Source organism: Rattus rattus, chromosome 9, assembly GCF_011064425.1.
Source record: "Rattus rattus isolate New Zealand chromosome 9, Rrattus_CSIRO_v1, whole genome shotgun sequence".
In the NCBI taxonomy this organism is placed as follows: domain Eukaryota; kingdom Metazoa; phylum Chordata; class Mammalia; order Rodentia; family Muridae; genus Rattus; species Rattus rattus.
The window spans coordinates 82,094,145-82,114,427 of record NC_046162.1 but is presented as its reverse complement, the minus strand read 5'-3'; the positions used below and the strand labels follow the sequence as shown (position 1 = coordinate 82,114,427).

The following is a 20,283-nucleotide window of genomic DNA, read 5'->3' as shown; positions in this document are numbered from 1 at the left end:
ATTAGTCAATGTAATCTGCTGCTATTTCACTCCTCCTGGCCACCCCCTTTGGCTCCAGCACACCCTACCCTTCCTCCACCCACACTCTAACAACCACATCTACCTCGCAGAGTGCTGGGGGTCCACTTACAATTACTCCCTGGACCTGAGAAATGCCACCCCGTGGACGGTACGTAGAGGGCCTAACATGGAAGAGAGGAAGATTAGGACCCCGCTCCAGAATCCTGAGACATCTGAGGCTTTCCCAGCCCTGACAGAAAGTCTTAAGGGTCAGCATCTCCCAGGCTGCTGGCTGAGCACTGTGGTTATTTCTTGAGATCTGGCAAATTTACCTGGCTCATGTGATGGGGTTCATGGGCTTGTAGAGCATAGTCCAATGTCCTATGTCCCCTAGGACCCAACGGTTTTGCAAAAGAGGCAACTTTGCCCATCTCAACACTGTCCCTCATCCCTGTCACCTCACTCACAACCAGAGATCTTTTTTTCTAGAAGCTATTCTCTCCTAAGCAGATTCCCACCACCAAGCTCTGTACTTCCTGTTTGTCCCCAGCATCAAGGAAACAAAGGTACCATGCAGGGCTAGAAGAGCCATCTGAAAAGTCGAGAACATGGGGTTGGTGTGGAATGAAAGCCCTGGGGCAGCCACCTTTGTTCAGACTGAGAACTCTCTTTTCCCTTAGGGGCTGCTGATGTTATCAGTTAAGACCTGAGGTGCTTATTACCGTCAAGCCACTAACTTGGCAATTTCCTTCCTTCCTTCCTTCCTTCCTTCCTTCCTTCCTTCTTTCCTTTCTTCCTTCCTTCTTCCTTCCTTCCTCCTTCTTTCCTCCTTCCTTCCTTTTTTGTTGTTTTTGTTGTTGTTACTGATGGTGGTGGTGGTTGGGTTTGACTTGTTTTTTGGATTTGGGGTTTTTCAAGCCAGGGTTTCTCTAAGTATCCCTGGCTGTCCTAGAACTCTCTGTAAACCAGGTGGGCCTTGAACTCAGAGACCTACCTGCCTCTGCCTCAAGTGCTAGGATCAAAGGCGTGTGCCACAGCCATCTGACTACCCATCGCATTTTCAGGACAGCTTTGTCTCTCTTTGGTCACTGGCTGGCCTCAAGATGGCTGCAGAGCTGAGGATGGCCCCAAAATCCTGACCCTCTGCCTGCCACTTCCAAAGGTCTGAAATTACAAATGTATGCCACCATAGCCAGCTTTCAAAATGGATTTAAGGGACCAGAAATACAACTCAGCACGTGAGGGTACCACCTACTCTTTGGGAGGACCCAGGTTCAAGTCTCAGAACTCACACAGTGGCTCACAGCCACCTGTAGCCCCAATCCCAGGGGAATCTAATGCCTTCTGGCCTCCCTAGACAACACACACACACACACACACACACACACACACACACACACACACACACACAAGCATACAGGTAAAGTACTCAAACACATAAAGATAAAACAGCTCTGAACCTGGTGACTTTTTCAAAATGCTGGATTGTTTTTTGTTTCGTTTTGTTTTGTTTTGTTTTTTTGTTTTTGATGTTGTTGTTGTTTTTAATAGCTTTTTAAAATAACCTTTTCCTAGTTACAGGAGCAAAGAATTAACATTTCCTAAGTGCCAACCAGATATCAAATATCTTATTTATACTATATTTTTTATACTACACAACCCCATTATTCTCATTTTTCAAGTGCAGAATCGAAGGCCAGAGCTAGTAACAGAGCCAAGTTTCAAACTAGATCCCACAGTTCAAAGCTCCCGACAAACCCAGGTCTCGCCGGCTACATCTCACTGTCTAACAACCAAATCACACTGAAACCTTGTCCAAGTCACACATTTACAGTTATACACACATGCACTCATGTATTCCTTTGTATTTCTCAAGTATTATATAAAAAAATACGCAAGATAGCAGACCCTGGTGCATGCAGACCAGAGTTAGCCAAACTTGTCATGTGACAACGCCCTTCCTAACAGCTCCTAATTCACATGGGTCTAGTTTTCCAAGTACTAGAACCCATGCTAAGCCCTTACTAAGTGACCTCAGCCCATCCACGCAACCCCTGTGAAGGTGCTGGGTCTCTGTCCATTTTAAAAATGACAGAACTGAGCTCAGAATGCCTAAGGCATGTGCTTGGGGCTGCACAGATCTGGGTTTATAGCCGAACAAGGATTCTAAAGCAAGCAGCCTAGTTCAGGAAAGTAGGAGGCAGGAACCCTGCACCAGAAAGTGATACAAACGTGATTTAGGAAGCACGGCAGGGCAAAGGGATGAAGAATTACTCTGTCCTTTCTGCCACTAACCAAAAGGAGAACCTATAAGGTCAGAGGAGCCCTCTTTATAGTCCCTGCACATGAGATGCTTAAGTTCCAAGCCACATGTGCTTTCTCTGGCACAGGAAGGGTTTTGAAGTTCTGGAAAGAAAATCATTTCCTATAAACATAACAAGGCCTTCTCTGGGGAGGCCAGGTGGTCTGGGTACCCTCCCTCTATCTCGGAGTGCACCGGTGAGACTGTACCCCGGCAGGAGGATGAGGAAGAGGGGCAGCCAGGAGAGCTGATGCTGGGAAGTCATGGGCACTGAGACCATGATGAGGCCGCCATAAAAGATAATCATGACAATGCTAAGGTGGCACCGTGCCAACTGCAGGCTGCTCGGACAGCAGCTGCACGCTTAGGAACCTGAATTAAATTCTAATGGTGAGTACGGCAGAAAAACCCAGAGCGAGATCCATCGCCCACTACCCGCCGATGCTCGCCAGCTCTACGGTTGTCTGAATACAGTGAAAAAATAATAATTTTTAACAAGGACACAGGACAGGAAGGGACAACCTGTTCCCCATGTACTGCGGGAGAAATACACAATTGAATGCAAGGATTTTTATTTCCAAAGATAGTCTGCCACCGTCTACTTTACTGCCCCTATTAGTGTAAGAAAACAAGCCCTGATCCTGGCTCCCTGGTGAAAAAAATGCAAAATGTGTATAATTAAAATTATACTTGTGAAATTCAAACACACTTTAATTTCCTAAGGGCCCCCTAATCAAGTCAGAAGTTCTCACTAAAACCAATTATCTGCTTTGAAAGCCAATGAGGAAACATACACTGTGCAGTCTCGGGGCGATGCTCGGCCCAGGGTCCAGCAGCCTTACTCCATCCACTTTCCCCAGGTCGATGGGACCAGATAGGAACTGGCAGCCTTCTACTAAGGTTGTCTTACCTAAGTTGAAGCCTGCGTGTTTGTTTGCCTCCAGCTACAAAAAAGAATACATTTGGGAGCCAGCCCCAAAAGAACCGGGTTGAAAGGTGTAAAAACAGGTTGTGCTGCTTTCCCTCTACCCAACCCAGGCCCTGGCAGGCGGCTCTGAGCCCTAGGAGCTCCTAGCAGGTTTTCCAACTCGTGCCTGTCACTCTTAACAGTACTACCCCAGTGTCACCGTGAAGGAGATGAAGGTACCAGCTTCCTTCTGACCACAAAGCCAGAGACACTCAAGGGCCAGCCCACAAAGTCAGCATCCCTGAAGCCTCTCCCAGGTGAGCTACCCTCTACAAGGCTGTTCTTCTCAAGTGGGAAATTCTCCCCCAAGACTAGGCATGAGAATGTAGAACTCTCCAAGACACCAAATTATGAACAAAGCATGTATTGCAATTGCCCATTCATATCGCCGATGGGAAGTATTATCCAGGTAGGACCTTCCGGAATTAAAAAAAAAAAAATCGGGGTTGGGGATTTAGCTCAGTGGTAGAGCGCTTGCCTAGCAAGCGCAAGGCCCTGGGTTCGGTCCCCAGCTCCGAAAAAAAGAAAAGAAAAAAAAAATCACAAAACTTGTTCTGTAGGCCAAGCTGGCCTTGAACTCACAGAGATCTGCCTGCCTCTGTCTCCTGAGTGCTGGGCTTAAAGGAATGCACCACCACCGTTTGCACGTTTTTCTTCTCCTCCTCCCCCAGTTAGAACCCGTTTCAAACAGTAAGAACAAAATTGGCCTTTTCACAGTCTCCCTTCCAGTGTACCAACAGTGTACAGCTCTGGGATGGTGGCCTCGGATGTCACCCATCCCGGCTTCAGCAGGGGACTACAGAGAACAAAACTCCACCTCCTTTAAAATCTGACTTCTGGGTTGGGGATTTAGCTCAGTGGTAGAGCACTTGCCTAGCAAGCGCAAGGCCCTGGGTTCCGTCCCCAGCTCTGAAAAAAAAAAAAAAAAAAAAGAAAAAAAAAAAAAAGAAAATCTGACTTCTAGGCTAAGAGATGGACAAGAAGTTGGGGCGGAGGGAGGCACTCACTACCAAGTCTGCTAATCTTAGTTTAAGCACAGACACTCACATAGTGGACGGAGAGAAATAACTCTTACAAGCTGTCCTTTGACCTCCACATGCATGCCAGGGTGTATGAGAGCACACAGATACACACACTCTTACACACACACACACACACACACACACACACACTTTTCTTAATTTCAAACTTGGCTGTGCAGCAGCTGGAAATAGGGGGCACCAGCACAGCCAGTCTGGGTGCAGGGCACTCAAACTCACGCGAAACAAGGAAGAAAGTAAAAATGCCTGGATCCGCACACACAGAGACAGACACACATGCATACACACAAAAGTGCAGGACACGTTCAGCTGGAAACAAATCATGGGAACTGCGACTTGGCTGTTTCCTTGTCTCCTTCCCGCCAGAGTGGTCACCTCATTAATGTCACTCAGCATCCCATTTTGCTACACTGTGTCTTTCTGCACTCCATTCCAGTAGGCAGCCCAGAAGCCCGCTTCCATTGTAAACTTCTGTTCTCTGGGAAACTATCAAAAGCTTTTGATTGGAGAGAGGGAGAGAAACCTCTTCCAGAGCTCCCGTCGCACTCGGCCCCTCCTCCAGTGGCTTCTCTTTGGTGCTTTATTCAACATCACTGCACACACAAATCATGCTCTCAAAGTCGTTTACGGGATGTCATCTTAGGATAAAAAAAAAAAAAAAAAAAAAAAAAGATCGCGGTGGCCATGTATTTGCAATTGCCCAAAGAGAATAATTCATTTCGGTGGAGGCTATGGATGAAGCCCTGAATGCATTCCTACACCGTTTCCTGCCCTTCAAAACAATAAAAATGTAAAAAACCCAGATGAAGCGGACTTGGAGGGTGCTGGGAACGACAGTCTCTTGACCCCCAAGGAATTTATTCTCCAGAATCTTCTAAAGCACTCTCCCCAGAATTCATCGTCAAGACTGTTTTATTAGGTTTTTCTAAACCCTTGAAATTGTCACATAATTGAAACAGAAACAGCAATTTGGAGTTCTGAATGGATTTCTTAAAAAGACGACTCTGTGCTTGCCCCACGTCCCTTAGCTGGCCACTCTTGCCCCTAACCTAAATGCCAGCCCCTCGCACATAAAACCCTATTTATCTTTTAAATCCTCCCCTACCATAAAAGTTACACATTCCCCTAATGCCATAGATTTCAGGACATTTGGGAGAAACATCCCAGACAACAGGCTAAAAAAAGAATCCATTAGCATTAACTTGCCTGTCACAGCCAGTGACAGATAAATGAACGTGGTGCTTTCAGATCAGTCATTGGTGAAACTACCCCCAGGCAGATAAAGACCAGCCCGGGGAGAGAAGGCTCTGGAGGAGACCTCTCGCAGTGGGGTCTCGGCTCCTCTCTTGCTACAGCCTAGGACTTTACTCTCAAAGGCAGGGAAAAAAAAAAACCAAACGCACAGGCATCCCCACAGAGAAGGAAATGAATTCCTCACACCAGCAGAGCATGGCCAAGATAAAGGGTGCATGCTATCTTGCCCCAAAAGCCAGGACCCCATGATCTAGCCAAGCCACTGACATCGTTTCCCACCTCAGTGTGCTGGACCATCCGTCACCTACATAAAGAGTAACCATGCCAAGCTATCTGCAGGCTGCTGGGTACGGTCCTCTTCTGGTGTGGACAGTGCCATCTCTGGGGACGGGGACAGGTAAACCAATGTGTCCATTTGAACCCACAATGTGCAGTGACCCCGAGGCTTCGCCTTATTTCGTCCCCTTTAACAAGTCTAGAAGGAGTTACTGTAGAGACGGCCCCACCTCACAGAAGGAAAAAAGAGACACAAAACCATTAAGAGAAGTGTCATTTCACTGTGCTAAGCTAACAGGTTCTCGGGACATAAACAGTCAGTGGGAAATACCCTGGACCTCCCTGGCAGACTGTAACAAATGCCATCTGCCAACCTGGGCACTTTACAACGCTCGGACAGAGAGGAAGGAGCTCAAGTCTACCAGAGGTGTCCACCCGTTTGACACTGAGACATGACATTGTCATCTATAAGTATGCTGGGCTGCATTCCTAACATGGTGTACACATGGAGCACACAGGCCACACTGAATGAAACAGAGGAAGCTTAGGATTTAGGGGAACAGGGCCTGGGGATTCCCATGGACTTGGGCCTAAGGGCCAAACTCGATTCTTGTGATTTCTGTGTCTCCAACAAAGCTGTTTACCTTCACAGGCCCCAGCTCACCCGTCTGCAAAGCAGAAGTTCTACAAAGGATGACCAAAGATCACTGTGACACTTGAACTAAAGGAGTTAAGGAGACTGAGGTGTGGTGCTGTGCCATACCATCCTAACTCAGATACTAGTTTTCAAGTCAAACTTCCCTTTTCTTTCAGAAGAGTTAAAAGCTCAAGACTAAAATGAGCAAATAGAGTGGCCAGGCATGCACCCTGAAAAATTAAGAAACAAACCAAAAAAAAAACCTTCCCAGATACTTGGGAGTTCGGCATTATCCAAGAAAGGGACACGCACGCACGCACACACGCACACACGACACACACACACACACACACACACACACACACACACAGACACACACACACACACACACACACACACACACACACACACACACACACACACACACACACACCAAGCAACAGCCTACTGTATTTAGCACCCAGAAAGACAGCTGCCTGGCTGGACCAACATCTCAGATTGCTGCTGCCAGAGAATAACAGGCAGGTGGCCCAAAGACCACACCCACTCACCCGTCACACCACACAGGGACAGCAAAAATGGAGATTCCCAACACACACACTCTTCCCTCTAAGCAGCCACCAGGCAGAGGCAAACACAAGGTGACATGACCTATGAAGTCACGGGGCGACTGTTCTGAGCAACATCGGGCATCACCAGCAACCTGTGATTTCCATATGGAAAAATACCATCTCACTATTCACACGGGGGAAGGTCGTGGTTCACACTGCAGTCCCTTGTTAAGAAAACAGAAGAGGGAGGTTAAGAGGTGCAAACCTAAGAATGTCAGACTCCCTGTAAGCTGCAGTTCACCCCCAAAAACCTGAGGGGGTTTCTGCCAAGAGCCTCACACATGAAGATAGTCTACAGCCCTGGAGAACGATCTGAATCACCCACTAAGCATAAGTCCAAGTCCACGTGACTTTTCTCCAAAAAACAGCAACTATCAATAACCCTGGTTTCTCTGGGAGTCCAGAATCTCAAAGCCCTGGCAGGAGCACCTCTGGGAGCCTGCACACCTAACAGGTCCCCAGCCCCTGACAATAAATGCCTGACCCCCAACATGTATTACTTTCCTAGCCCTACCCACACGCCCACACGGTACACACCCTCTGCCTAGCCATACAGCATCCAACAGTCTTCTTCCTTCTTGCTCTTCAAGAGCTAGCATCGAAACACCTCTGTGAAGACGGGAGTCGTCCTCGACAGGCTTTCCCAACCTCCTTCACTATGCAGATTGTATCCTTTCTTGTCACACAGGTCACTACTGTGTTTTCAACTTGGAGCAGATGCTATTGACCGCCACCCCCAAACCTGAATCTCCATCATCTCGTCGATTCTATTTAAATCAAAATGTATGGTGTACAAAGGGGTTTGGTTAGCCATAATCGAGGCTCTTGTACCTTGCAGGTTGTTACTGGCAGAGTCAATAAGACTCGAACCTAAAACACCGTAAGACTTAGAACAAACCGCCTTGGTAAACAATGATCGAACTACTGACAGCAGCAACTTACGAGGTTCAGGGAAGGGATGGCCCCTCCCCACGCTGCCACCACCCTGCCTGTCTCTGGAGTTCATTCCTGACACGATGGGGTGCGCTTACCTGTTCGCTCCATTCTTACAGCCATGCTTGAATGAAGAGGGTCCTGGAGCGCAGAGGCTCTGTCCTCCTGTCCACACCATCCCAGAGCCTCAGGGTGGCGGCAGGCACTAGGCACTCCATGAGGAATAAACACGAGAATGCCTACCACAGCCTCCAGTGGGTACAGGTGGTCCATTAGATGTCAACCACTGGAAAAACCATAACTGAGGACAAACTCAAGCACTAGAAATCCAGAGTAAGCAGGGTTGGGGATTTAGCTCAGTGGTAGAGCGCTTGCCTAGGAAGCGCAAGGCCCTGGGTTCGATCCCCAACTCCGAAAAAAAAAAGAACCAAAAAAAAAAAAAAAAAAAAAAAAAAGAAATCCAGAGTAAGAACTGAGATCCAGGCCATTGCATTTACATTACACACATACACACACACACACACACGCGCACGCACACGCACACGCACACGCGCACACGCACACACAGGACAGGGGTACCTGCAGTGAATGCTGCCCGGTGATGCCCCATCTATCTTAGCGTGTGTAAGCTATGTGGACCACGACACCACCCAATAAGGCATCAATAAGGCAAGTGCAGGACTGGGCTTCATGAGGAAGCTGGGCTAGCTCAGACCACGTGATGTGTCTGGAAGAAGGGCACGGAGAGATGTGATCCCCGAAGGTCTGACAGTCCTGAGGCCACAGAAGCAAGAAAGGGGATATAAGCTACAAAGAGACCCTCGAACGCAGCTCTTGAAGGAGACAAAACCCAAGGCCAGTGCATTTAAACTGCTCCATTGGCGGTGGGAAGCCCAAGGAAGTACTGAGGGGTTCTCAAATCCCCTGCACAAGAGAGGCCACACTCGGAGGGGCAGTGAGGAAGGATTGGACGAGCTAAAGTGTGGTGAGCAGGAAGGATCTTGGGGCCAGCCACTTGCTGTTCCATCATATGAGCTCATGGAAATGAGCACTCTAAATTCAGTAAGAGGCAAAAGATAAAAGGGTCACACATCCCTGGTGTATTCTGGGGCTTGCAGTCGAAGAATTTCCAGATATGAAAATCTAAAAGCGGACATTTAACACACACTACATCGAGGGGCCACAAAGATGGACCCTCAGAAACTGCTGGGGGCAAGGGGGGCAGGAAGGAGGCTCATCTGTTTACGGAAAGCCGCATGACATGAGACACAACTTTGTCATCCTAGCAGACTAACGTGAACAAGATCCCAGCCTGCAAGGAAAGGCAACATCCGGGGAGAGGACATTTGTAGGACAAAGTGTCCCTCCTTTCTTGAGCTGACACCTGCTAAGGACTTGGAGCACAGGAAAGAGCAGGGCTCTCAGACAAGCAAGACGCTAAGCTATTAATCCTCCAAGATCTTCACTGGTGGGGGAAAGGGCCACAGATGCACCCCTACATCCCTGCAGAACACAGAAAACTTAACGGGCAGGCTGCTGAGGCGGCAGCTGCGGAACATCCGAGATGGCAAGGTGCTGGGCGACCCGACCTACAGCAGCAAGGGAAGGCCAGATGCTGGACTCTCACCCTTCGCCCTTCAGAAACTGCCAAGAAACCACTCCTCCGGAACAGGAGGTGTGCACCGGCCGCCACTGCACCCATCTGGATGCGTGATTCACAGAGAACCTTTCGGGACCCTGAAGCAACATCTAAGGACAGGACGGGAACAAGAAAATCTGGCTCCTGGCTCAACCCTCTACAACTTAACTGTTGTGGTGACTGGAAGTCCCCAACAGAACATAACTGGATAGCGGCTGTCTCTGGTGAGGAAAAGCCAGGCAGGATTCATCTCACTGAACACTGACCACCAAGCGGTCAGGGGCTTTCGTTCTAATTAAGTTTTGGGGTTTTTTTTGGGGGGGAGTTGTTTGTTTACTCTTTAAAATAATTGGAAGCTCAGTTAGTAGAATGGCTGCCCAGCAGGCATGAAACCCTGAGTTCCCTCTCTAAGTGCTACAGAAAACTGGCTATGGTATCCTCTAATTTCAGAACTTGGGAGGTAAAGGCAGGAGATTAAAAGTTCAAGGTCATCATGAGCTATAAAATAATTCTGAGGCTGGCCACATCTTAAGGTGAGGTTTCCTAAGAAACCAAAATAATAATTCTGTAACAGTGTTGGCAGACGTATGCTGAGTGCCACTGGTCCATACCCAGCCCCCCAGAGAACAATCTGCATTTATTTCCAAAATAACAGAGTGAGGATCAGCATAGCATTTTTTTTTAGAGAGAAAGAAGGAAACTGAGGCTTGGTGGGGTTTACGTGGCATATTCACGGTCAAGCAGCTGTCACTGAAGGCAACTGGAAATAGGCTGAACAAATGACCTCTCTAGACCAGCAGCTAAGGTTTCAAGAGACACAATGAACACACACACGGATCAAAACAGCACATGTTCACACTGTGTGTGTGTGTGTGTGTGTGTGTGTGTGTGTGTGAGAGAGAGAGAGAGAGAGAGAGAGAGAGAGAGAGAGAGAGAAGAAGTGTGATGATGCCTGTAGAGACCAGAAGAAGAGTGTCTGATAGCCTGGAGCCGCCATTACAGGGGGCTGTAACCTTATATGGAAGACTGGGAACAGCACTTGGGCCCTCTACTGGAACAGCAGTGACCGCTCTCTGCTGATCCAACTCATCAGCCCCACATAGTCTCACGTCTGTGCAATGTTTGGTTTTTATGTATTCATTTAAAAAAATAAGGTCGATTTGACCAAAAGAAATAAAACTCTTGGAAACAGTAATCGGAAAGAGTGGAGACTGTGTTCTATACCAAAAGACAGTAAGGACGGATGGTGAGGCTCACCCAGGCTCCACTCTCGCCCATGGATGCTAAGGAGTCTGTATGTTCCTCCATAAAAGAAAAAGAAGCCACAGGCTAGAACAAAACTCTTCCAGGCAGCTGACACTTGGACCCAAAGGAGACAAAGAAAGGACATGGAGTGATTGATCCCTATCAGCCTCAGGTCTGTCACAGCTTCAAATTAAGTCATTTTATTTTTTAGAGTACCATGACCATTTTAATTTTTAAAAGGGTGGAGGTGGGGCAGAATCCTCTTACGTAGTTTAAAAATGAATTGCCCCGGTGAAATAGGAAGACATGGAGCGATCTCATCCCTTCCTGATCAAAATGTACTTCCATAATGAATGGCCACTGGCCTCCAAAGCAGAGTCCCTAGGCTCCCTAATAAAGCCACGTGAACATCGGCATCACAAAGGGTGAGACGGGTGAACGGCAGGACGCCACAGCCTGCCTTCATTGCTCATTAAAATTCTGGACAAAACAGATTTCTTTTTATTTATACAAGACATTAAAGAATATTATGACAGTGCTCATATGAAATCCGTTCTTCAATGCCACAGATTTTCTTTGGTCTCAAGTTACAGTTTCTTTCCACCCGTCTTGTTTAACACCTCCACGGAATATTTCTCTGGCAAGTGTGAGCAGGGAGGGGCAGCCAGAAAGCAGAGAAATGAGTTTTAACTGAAACACAAGCTGACACTTCATTTACAAGCCCCTCACCCAGTCCACAGAAGGGTACAATCTTCCCTGTCACCATGAACCCAACACACACACGCACACGCACACGCACATGCTCACGTCTTCTGAAAGGAAGATAAGGCTTCACTCAAAGTTCTAGACTCCTGCCAGCCTGGGTGCTGTCCCCAGCAGCCACCTTGACCTGGAACCCTGATGGTCAATTCTGTGGGAAAACAACCAAACAGGGCAAATCCTTTCCCTACCCTGCTCCAGTTCCCAACCATGGCACGACAACACCTCAACTACTCCTGCTTCCCTGGGCTGAGCAACCCCAGAAGCACCTAAAAGGTTACCCCAAGGGATCAGATAGAGAACACATGATAGTGTCATATAATTGGATGACGTTACAAGGGAAGGAAAACGACCAGAACCCCTGGCCCTGGAACTTCAGTAAGACTGACTTCAGGTCTACTCTTCGTGGTCTAACGACCTTAGGGAGCCATGTGTCCTCACGTCTCCTCACTTCTAACAAGGAAAATGCACAGTGGTAACCCAATAGGACCACACAGCAGTCAGCGCTCTAACTGTGGAGGCAGACGCCTAGCTGGTTTTTTTTTTATATCGCTACACAGCCCGTCAATGTTTCAGCTGTCTCCTCTGTCCAGTGGAACTGACATATCACCCCCATGCAAACTGCCTGGGACACTCATTCAGTTAGTATTATTACCAGATCTCTCAGAGAACACCGTAACGATGGTTAAAGCAGCCGTGATGATGACAAAGATGAGGCGAGGCCCTCGCCAGGACGCTCTCAGGTTTTTGGGTTTTTTTTTCCACCAAAAGCTTTGTGGAAGAGCTGATACCATCACTCCTGGTTCAGATGAAGAAACTGAGACAGGACTGGGATGTAGGTGTGAATATGGGACAGCAAAGACCTTTACAAAGCAACATGCCATTGAATGTTTTAAGAAACAAGGGCCCCCTTACTAAACCCCTGAATTTCCAAGGCCATTGGTCTTTTTCAACGGGTTTGATATTAACACACATCTGAGAACTCACAAACTCCCCAGGCTGGGACAGTCCATGTTCCTTCGACAGATCTGAGATATCATCTATCTTGTTTTCAAGGCAAAGGTTTGAAAGAAACCAATACCACAGCACATTAACACAAAATACCACCTTCCTGCTGAAGTCAGGCGGAGAGAGGGACCCGAGAGGTGGAGGAGCAGGTCTGAATTCATGGTTTCATCAAGTCACATTTTCCCAGTTTCCCCAAAGGGAAATCAGATCCAAGTTGTGAGTGATCCAATGACTAACCCTGGAAATTTGTAGATTCACACTAGGGAAGAAATGGCAATTCTTCCAAACCTAGAAATACTGCTGGTGCAGAGACGGGAAGGCTCACACACAGGCATGGAAAGCAATTCACAGTTAAAGCCGACCCCAAAGTTTAGGTCAGGTAAAGGAATCGAAGCCTTTCATCAATTCCTGGGATCTGTTTAAGCGTTAGGGGGAAAAGAGCCACCTTCAAGTATAAATGTCTGCTCACTTAAGGGATACCAGTTCCATATTTAAAAAAACAAAAAAGTTCACTTACTCATTCAACGTGGCAGGTTCCAGACCTGAAATTCTCAAAATACCATTTACAACAACCACCTTTTCCTTTGCTAAGGTGCAAAAACATTTTCTCTTCTACCTGATTAGAAGGCTCCGCTCTCGAGAGCTTTCCCCAAGAGTGGTCATCCTTTCTCTTCATGCACCTACAGTGAGAAACTTCATAGCCCTCTCCCCAAGAATGTCAGGGCATATGTTTCAATGCGGTACAGTGGACGGAACGGACAGAATGGCGGACAGGAAGGACAGATATCAAAGATGCGAGGAGGACCTGAACCCCTTAAACCAGACGGAGCTGCATGCAGATCCGCCTCCAGCTGCCTCCTCAGAGCCACAGCTAGCAGGCACAGGGGAAACACTGTTGACTTCACAAAAGTGCAGGACCGATCCTTTGAGTACAACTTTCAGTGCCACTCCTATGGGGTCACTGTTTCAGACTCCTCCTCCCAGGCCCCAGCTCTCTGAACTCAGAGGTTGAGGAGTTTGTTTCTAGTAGCTCTGACCAATCCAAAAACTGAAAGTGGGGGCATCCCTAGCTCCCTCCCCACAAGGCCTACAGCTTTAGGGGGTTCTACAGAATTTTTCTTTTCTTTCCGAGTAAGGAAAAGCTGTTTGCTGAAATTCTCCTCTTCTTCAAAACCTGCAGACTGTCAAGACCTCGACAGAGTACCCTCTGTCAAAAGGCATAAGGAGATGTTCAACTTTTCCTGCTAGGACCTCAGCGATGCTTTAGAATAGAACACTTGCATAGACACTACCGTGGGCAGTGCTGCCCCCTCATATGAAGGACCACATTGCCCCCCTCTCTCTGGCTGGATGCTGGGAACCCACATGGGCATGCTGACTTGGAGGGGCAGGGTCACCTCGAGGAACTGCTCACCTGGGCTTTTCACCTCCCTCGGCGGACAGATACCCTGGAGACACACGGCGAGCCTCTAACAGTTGCCAGTGTTTGGTTTGAAATGAGAAAACCTCGCTAAAACCCCACCCACGGCTCGTCTACCTACTTACCTTGGGCTGCGCTCGACGAGGAAATGCAACTTTGGGGTCAATCTGGAGAAAATAAAAAAAATGAAGAAGTCAGTGGAGTAGTGGGGTGGGAGTGGGGAATGAATGACCAAACACCTAACTATTAATCACTCATTTCTCAGGCTTAGAGCTCAGCTTTTAGTAATTTCCTGGGTAACTCAAAAGCCCCCTCAGCTCTGATCCCAACTTTCACCATCCCATTCTCCCATGGGACGTCTAAGGTTCACCTTTCTGGAATGTTCTACCCTGCGTTTCAGTGAGTGAAATGCTCTATAAGCCAGGGCTCGTGCATTCTTATTGAGTCACAGGACTTCTCTTCCACAGACCCTGAATGGAACCCAGAACTAATGTGCAACGTGTAGCCAGGAGGGAAAAAAAAAGTAGGTGCCATGTTATGTGAAGGAGAAACAAAAAAAAAAAAAAAAACATAATCTCAAAATTAAATGTTCTTCCAGCTGTAGATAAATGAATGATTCTTTCCTCTCCCTGGCAAAGCAGGGGAAAAATCGAAAATCAACAATATCTAAAAAACTTTCCAGTTATAAAATACAACACTCAGCTCAGATTAACTCACTGGTGTTAGCAAAATAAAAGTTACTCAGGATGACTATAAAAATCTTTTTACAGCCAAGCAGGACGGTTCACACCTGTAACCCCTACACTTAGGAAGCTCAAGGAGGAGGAACACTGAGGTGGACGTCCCTCTGAGTCACCATAGCTGAGTTCTAGGACAGCTACGGAGGGAGAATCTGTCTAAAAAAAAAAAAAAAAAAAAAAAATCATTGCATTGGTTAATCTCAGAGAGTGCAGCTATCAATGACTATGGGGCAAGCTGACTTGTCTCTTTTTTAAAAAAAAGAAAAATTGTAGTAAAAGGGGAAAAGAAAGTTGTATATGATAAATCCACATGGATTTAAAAAAAAAAAAAAAAAAAAAAAAAAAAAAAAAACATCACAGTGTGAAACTACATAAATAACTCAAAGACCAAATCAGAAAGGCCACCGTAGGAGAGGTAAAAAGAAAACGACTGGATGTTCTTGTGAGTCTAATGCAGTAACTCGAGTGTTCCCCTACCCCACCTCCACCTCCACGGAAAAAGCTCTCCACTCTACATCAGCCGCCTGCTCACAGAGCACATGATTCTCAATCAGCGACTAGCTTTACAATTCCCACGGAAGCATTTGAGTGTAACAGCTGATGCGAGGAGGGAAAAAAAAAAAGTTACCGCCTGGATAGAAAACAGAGAGGAATTTTAAAAAACAAAAATTTTCCATTAGATTTCTAACCGTCACAAATCTTTAAGTGTAAGTTAATATGGAGGATGGCATAGGTACTGTTACACGTTATTTACTTATGAGCTCTGGCTTTTGTGTTAGAATGTCCCCCTTTAAAGAGTAAATCTGAACCTCATGTTGGTTTATGAGAAATAAAAGAATAAAATAAAAATCACCCTTTGAGGAATATACGAAGGGGACGAGATATACACAACCCCACCCCCATCCATAATCCCTGGGTCCCCTAGAGCCCCAGCCTGTAAGAAATACACGATGAAATCACTTTTATTAATGTAGCTTCAAGACCTAAAACTCTGCCTTGTGCTCGCTACCTTTAATCATTACCTGAGAAATGAGAGATTACCTTGCAAAAAACTAAAACAGACCAAAACAAAATCTTGGATCTAGGAAACTAGCCTTTTGTAAAGATTAATATTACTGCGTCTACAGGTGTGCCCGGCACTGACTAGAGTTTCTCTACAAAAGAAATACAACAGGTGTGGATTTCCATTCTGTCGCCAAAACCAAGACAGATGCTTGTCTTTTGTTCATTCATTCAAAAAAAAAAAAAAAAAGACGCCCTCCCAAGGCTCGCCTTGATCTGACCAGCACACAGGTGCAGTGGGAAGTCACCTTGTCTGTGTGAGAATAGATGCAGTACAAACCAGCGGATGGCTGGGAGCCCGGGGTGAGAAATGCACAGGGAAGAAAATAAAGTACTGAGATTAAAAAAAAAAAAAGTTAAAATTACAAAACCAAACGCCAATTTGAGACTGCGCTGTATGTGTGTGTGGTGGTGTTATCGGAATGTACCCGGAGATCAGAGTTCTCCCATACGCAAAAGTTTTCCACACTGAGACCTCCACAGGCCTAGGAGGCGGCAAGGCAAGAAGGCAAATCCCAACCTTTTGCACATCCTAGTTAGAGAGAGAGAGAGAGAGAGAGAGAGAGAGAGAGAGAGAGAGAAGAGACCCCCAAATGAAAACATTAGTTACTTAGGTACAGCACTAGTACTGGCTCTAGAGTCCTCTAGAAAACACTAGGGTACTATTTGGATGCGAATGGCCTTTACCTAAGCAAAGCTTTTAAAGGAACAGTAAACAAGATCCTCTCGTTTCCATGTCAATAAACCAACCGCTTCTGCCTCCTGCACTGAACGTTGAAACAAAGTCAAAAGCTAGGTTATACTAAGTAACGGCAACCAAATATGTCTACAAAACAAACAAGGGCGGGTGGAAAAGCCCAGGGCCCAGCAGTGCATACTGAAGATAATAAAGGATCTGACCAGCACGCACCCGCTAAGCGCCCATTAATACCAATCTCCAGATCGCCCACCCAAGAAAAAGGAGTGGATGAGCCATCAGGAACGCTCTGAATTTTTCCTACGAGAGCTTCCTAGCTTTGTAACGCAGCTAGCTAAGAAGTCAGGGGAGAAAAATATAAAATAAGCTGTTCAGACGTTCCTTATCACCTTACTAATGATTGTTCTTGATATTAAATGAGCTGACAGCGCGAACAGGCTGGGCTGCAAGCTCTGACACGTCTGGGACAATTAAAAAGTGACTGAAGCGCCTGAGGTCTTTTCTTGGGGGGGTAAGGGCAACACCTGACCTCTTTGATCATCAACAAGAGGGTGAGTTTGCAAAATCAATCCAAGTGCAGCAAAGGTTACCCGGGCTCTCTTCTCCTCCATTCAGAGTTTAAAAAGTCGAAAGGGCTGGGAAGACCCTTGCTTTCTGCTGACTTTACAGAACAGGGGACTGAGGGTCAAGTTTACAGTAGTCAGCTGCCTCACCCCTGTAAGCTCCCACCAGAACAGGAGCATCCTATGCAGCCAGCCAGAGTCACACATCACCTTGAGGCCTCCCCCTTAAGCAGTGGTATAAATAAATAAATAAATATTTTTTAAAAATCCTGGTGAAATTCTGGTAAGCAAACCGGGAAGGGAGGAGAGGCAGGAAGCCAGCACAGGAGCTAAGCAAACCACTGGGAACTCCCCAGCCTCCTCCATCACTGCACCTATGATTCCAGACTGACATTTCCCCCTCATTCTGTCTGACCTAAGGACTTTCACCTCCAAACTCCGGATTTTTAAAAACTCCTAACACTATAAAAGTATCCACACAAATGAAAGACCTGAGAAGGGGGTTGGGGAGATTCGCTGTGAAACCCAAGGTTTATCAGCTTTCAATCTGATGCCATCTGGAGTAAACCCACTGGATGCCGAACTGCCTCTGGCCTGTACCTCCCTTCCTTTCTCAAACCCCATCTCAAATCACTAGGAGTCCCAGTGAAACCTGTTGCCTGGACCTAAGATGAGCGCCCCCTCCCATTGGCCCCACCCCTGCCCCCTCCACCAGGAAGCAGGCTGTGCCTTCCTTCTACAAGCCAATCCCAATGCCACAGGCTGTGCTCGCCTGACAAAGAAAGTTCCATTTGCTCTGCGGTGGAGTTTCTTTGCAAGGTCCCTTGGCGGGAGGCTAGCCTCTCAGGGAGCCGACCCCCGCTCCCCACAGCCTTGCCTTGGCAGCCTCTGAAGCTGCAGTGGGACCGACAGTAAAAAGGAAACCCCCAAAACCAGCCACCGCAGCAAACTTCTGAGCCAACTCGCTAGCTGTTTAAAAGTACCCAGTTCTAGCACAGAAGCAAAAGAAGGCGCTGTCCCTTTAAACAGGGCTGTCAATGCCCAGACCGGTATTGAAAGGGGGCAAACAACAACAACTATTATTTAAAAAAAAAAAAAAAAAAAAAAAGCAACCTACCGTCTTGGAATCTAACTCATGGTGGGGCTGACCTAACACTTTATCTACACTTGCTGGGTCTGCGAAGGTGACGAAACCGAAGCCTCTGGAAGGAGACAAAGAGGGAGAAAAACAAACAAAATGTGACACCGCTGAACGCCAACAAGGAGACCCTATATGTAGACCGGGGTGCGAATGTTGCCCCCACGCACCCCCATCCCCACCAGCTCCCTCTATTCTCCTCTAGCCCACAGCCCTCTGCCTTGTGAGGAAAAAATACCAAGGTTAGTGGGGGGAAGCGGGACGAGGGGGCAGGGCGGCTGGAGGTAACTTGGAACACGCTGGTGCCTCCTCTCTGGCCGCCTCAGTTTCCTCGCCTCCTCTTCCCTTACTTAAGGCTTTGTTTTATTCCAAAGGAAAACGGGCACGAAAATATTCATTCATCTCCCAAAGAGGGGACTTCAGAGTTTGGGAGTATGAAGAAGGCATACATTCAAATTTTTAAATTAAAAAAAAAAAACTATGTGAAAAGTGGATGAACTGAATGTCATTTTAAACAGGAGAACAAGAAGCGACAGGAAAATTACTTCAAGCGGGAGAGATGGGCGTCTCTGAAACCAGAGTTCGGCCCTAATTAACAATAACCTTTGGGGTTATGGGAGGGGGGAGCGACGTTCCAGCCCAGCCACGCGCCTGAGCCCCATTCTAAATCCGCTTAGCTACTTCCGAAGACACCTCCAAAAATAAAACTAAAACTTTGTTCTAAAATAAAGGCAAAATCAAGAAGGGAATGCGTTACCTGGAGCGTTTCGTTGTGGGATCTCTCATGACCATACATTCTCTAATTTCTCCAAATTTGCTAAAATAGTCTCTAAGGCTATCTGTAGAGAGAGAAAGAGAGAGATGGGGGGGTGGGAGAAGGTGTGGAGAGGGGGGTAAAAAGCAATGCAATTTTCTGATCAAGGACAAAAAGCAAAAGTAGTTTTCTGTTGTTATTCTGTTTTGTTTTTGCAATATTTTTGCACACGCGGGGGAAATTCAGCAACAGAGGTCGCGTAGAGGGCTCGGAAAGGATTTGCTATTTAAAAAAATAACCTTGCACAGGAGAAGTGGGGAGCCAATGGCGGGGAGGGGGGGCTCTTACACTGGGATAACAAAGAGCAATAAAGAAGCCAAGAAGGGGGGGACCCAGGCGTCCCCCCCTCCCTCCCTTACCTGGTGAGGTCTGCCAGCTCAGTCCACCGATAAACATTTTACTAGAGGGAGAAAACATAACTGAAGTGAGCACCGATGTCAGATCGGCCATTTTGACGTGTAACTTACAAAAGCTAAAAGGAAAGCTGGGGGGGAGCGGGCGAGCGCGAGCCTGGAGGTGGGCTGGGGGAGAAGGTGGCGGCCCCACGCCACCCCAAGGTGCGCGAGTGCCCCAGGGGTGCGCGCGGGGGCGCGGGGGGCGCGCGGATGCCCCGCTCCGCACCGTCGCCCGCACAGCCCCGAGCGAGCCCGCGGCGGCGCGGTGGGCAGCGGCTGGAAACTTACCCGGGGTCGTGCTGGGAGTCGTTGGCGCTGCCCGAGGTGCCTGGGCTCCCATTTGCCTCCATAGCGGAGCCCCCCCGCCCCCCCACCCCCGACACACCGAGCCCCACAGCGAAGCGGAGCGCAGCGGCGGCCGGCTCCGAGCCCCAGATCTCCGTCCCTCCTCCCCCGCCTCCTCCCCCCGCCCGGCGGCTGCGAAGCTCCGCGAGCGCCGAGCCGGGCCAGCGGCGAGAGCCCGTCACACGTGGGCTCGGCTCAGCTCAGCCCCGCCGCCTCGCACACCCCCCGTCCCCGCCCCCCCGGCCCATCCCCACCTCTCCCCCTCCTCCTCCCCACCCCCATCTCCTCCTCCTCCTCCCCCTCCTCCCCGCGCACGTGGGGCGGAGTTCTAGAACGTCGTGTAACCAATGCGGTGACGTCACGCACCCCGTTCGGTCCCCCGCCTGTCCGCGCGCGCACACACTCGGCCCCCCGCGGCAGCGGGACCCACCAGGGGCG

At 48.1% G+C, this 20,283-nt stretch overlaps 1 protein-coding gene across 3 annotated transcripts in view; it reads right to left on the bottom strand.

Moving 5' to 3' along the window:
* The window catches only part of Msi2 (musashi RNA binding protein 2), a 365,211-nt gene extending 345,281 nt beyond the window's left edge, over positions 1-19,930 (bottom strand). The window contains exons 1-5 of one of the 3 annotated variants that reach the window (XM_032912094.1): positions 19,789-19,930; positions 19,465-19,505; positions 19,049-19,130; positions 18,271-18,355; positions 14,217-14,258 (exon numbers count right to left, since the gene is read on the bottom strand). In XM_032912094.1, the coding sequence (XP_032767985.1) occupies positions 14,217-14,258; positions 18,271-18,355; positions 19,049-19,130; positions 19,465-19,505; positions 19,789-19,850 (312 nt within the window). In that variant the 5' untranslated portion in view covers positions 19,851-19,930. The remainder of the gene's footprint in view (positions 1-14,216; positions 14,259-18,270; positions 18,356-19,048; positions 19,131-19,464; positions 19,506-19,788) is intronic. The other 2 variants (XM_032912093.1, XM_032912095.1) reach the window with 2 other exon arrangements.
* Between the last annotated feature and the right edge of the window lie 353 nt (positions 19,931-20,283).